Genomic DNA, 932 nt, shown 5'->3' with positions numbered 1-932 from the left:
TTTCTTTTCTTCTTTCTTTTCTTTTTTTTACAAACTTTATCAGTTTAACACATCCTTGCTGAATAAAAGCATTTCTTGTGATAGTAAAGTGATAATAAATACTTATATTGTTGGAAAATATTTCTATTTTAAATAAATGCTGTTCTTTTTAACTCTATTCATCAAATAATCCTGAAAAAAGTATCACAGTTTCCAAAAAAATATTAAGCAGCAAAACCGTTTCCAGCACTGATAATAAAGCAGCATATTAGAATGATTTCTGAAGATCATGTGAAACTGAAGACTGGAGTAATGATCACAGAAATAAATTATATTTTAAAATATATTAAAATAGAAAACCGTTATTTTAAATGGTAATAATATTTTACAATATTACTGTTTTTTCTGCATTTGTGGTCAAATAAATGCAGCCCATGATGAACAGAAGAGACTTCTTTAAAACACGTAAAAAATCTTACTGATCCCAAAGTGTATGTATGTATTTATTTATTTATTTAAACTCAGAAATATGGCAGTATCCCCCTCCCGAATATTTTTGTAAATAAATAAATATATAAATAAATATCCCAAGAAATGTCCGTCATATAAAATAAACACGAATTCAAATTTTTAAAGAATCTCTTCCAAATTTAAGGGGATAAGTATGCCATGTCAACGTAAATATTCAAGTTTCCGGTTGGGACTTTTATTTTGTAAATATAGGACTTTTCCGTGCTGTTGAATGTGGGCTTTTATTTTGAAATGTAGTGTTCCGGTGATCAGCTGCGATCATGCCGACAGTCAGCGTGAAGAGAGATCTGCTCTTTGAAGCTCTGGGACAAAAATACAGTAAGTGTTTCACATTTATGTGTTTTACAGGCTGAGTGCGTTCACTGTGTTCTCTGTGTGTGTGTGTGTGTGTGTGTGTGTGTGTGTGTGTGTGTGTGTGTGTG

The 932-nt window shown here is 30.9% G+C and overlaps 1 protein-coding gene across 1 annotated transcript in view; it reads left to right on the top strand.

Moving 5' to 3' along the window:
* Window positions 1–743: 743 nt before the first annotated feature.
* Window positions 744–932, top strand: part of farsb (phenylalanyl-tRNA synthetase subunit beta) — a 15,953-nt gene continuing 15,764 nt past the window's right edge. Inside the window, exon 1 of the mRNA XM_016242521.1 lies at window positions 744–828. Within this exon, the coding sequence (XP_016098007.1) occupies window positions 771–828 (58 nt within the window). The 5' untranslated portion in view covers window positions 744–770. The remainder of the gene's footprint in view (window positions 829–932) is intronic.

Source organism: Sinocyclocheilus grahami, unplaced genomic scaffold (genome assembly GCF_001515645.1).
Source record: "Sinocyclocheilus grahami isolate Dianchi unplaced genomic scaffold, SAMN03320097.WGS_v1.1 scaffold661.1, whole genome shotgun sequence".
Lineage (NCBI taxonomy): Eukaryota > Metazoa > Chordata > Actinopteri > Cypriniformes > Cyprinidae > Sinocyclocheilus > Sinocyclocheilus grahami.
Note: the sequence above shows the minus strand (reverse complement) of the source record. Positions and strands in the feature narration are given on the sequence as shown.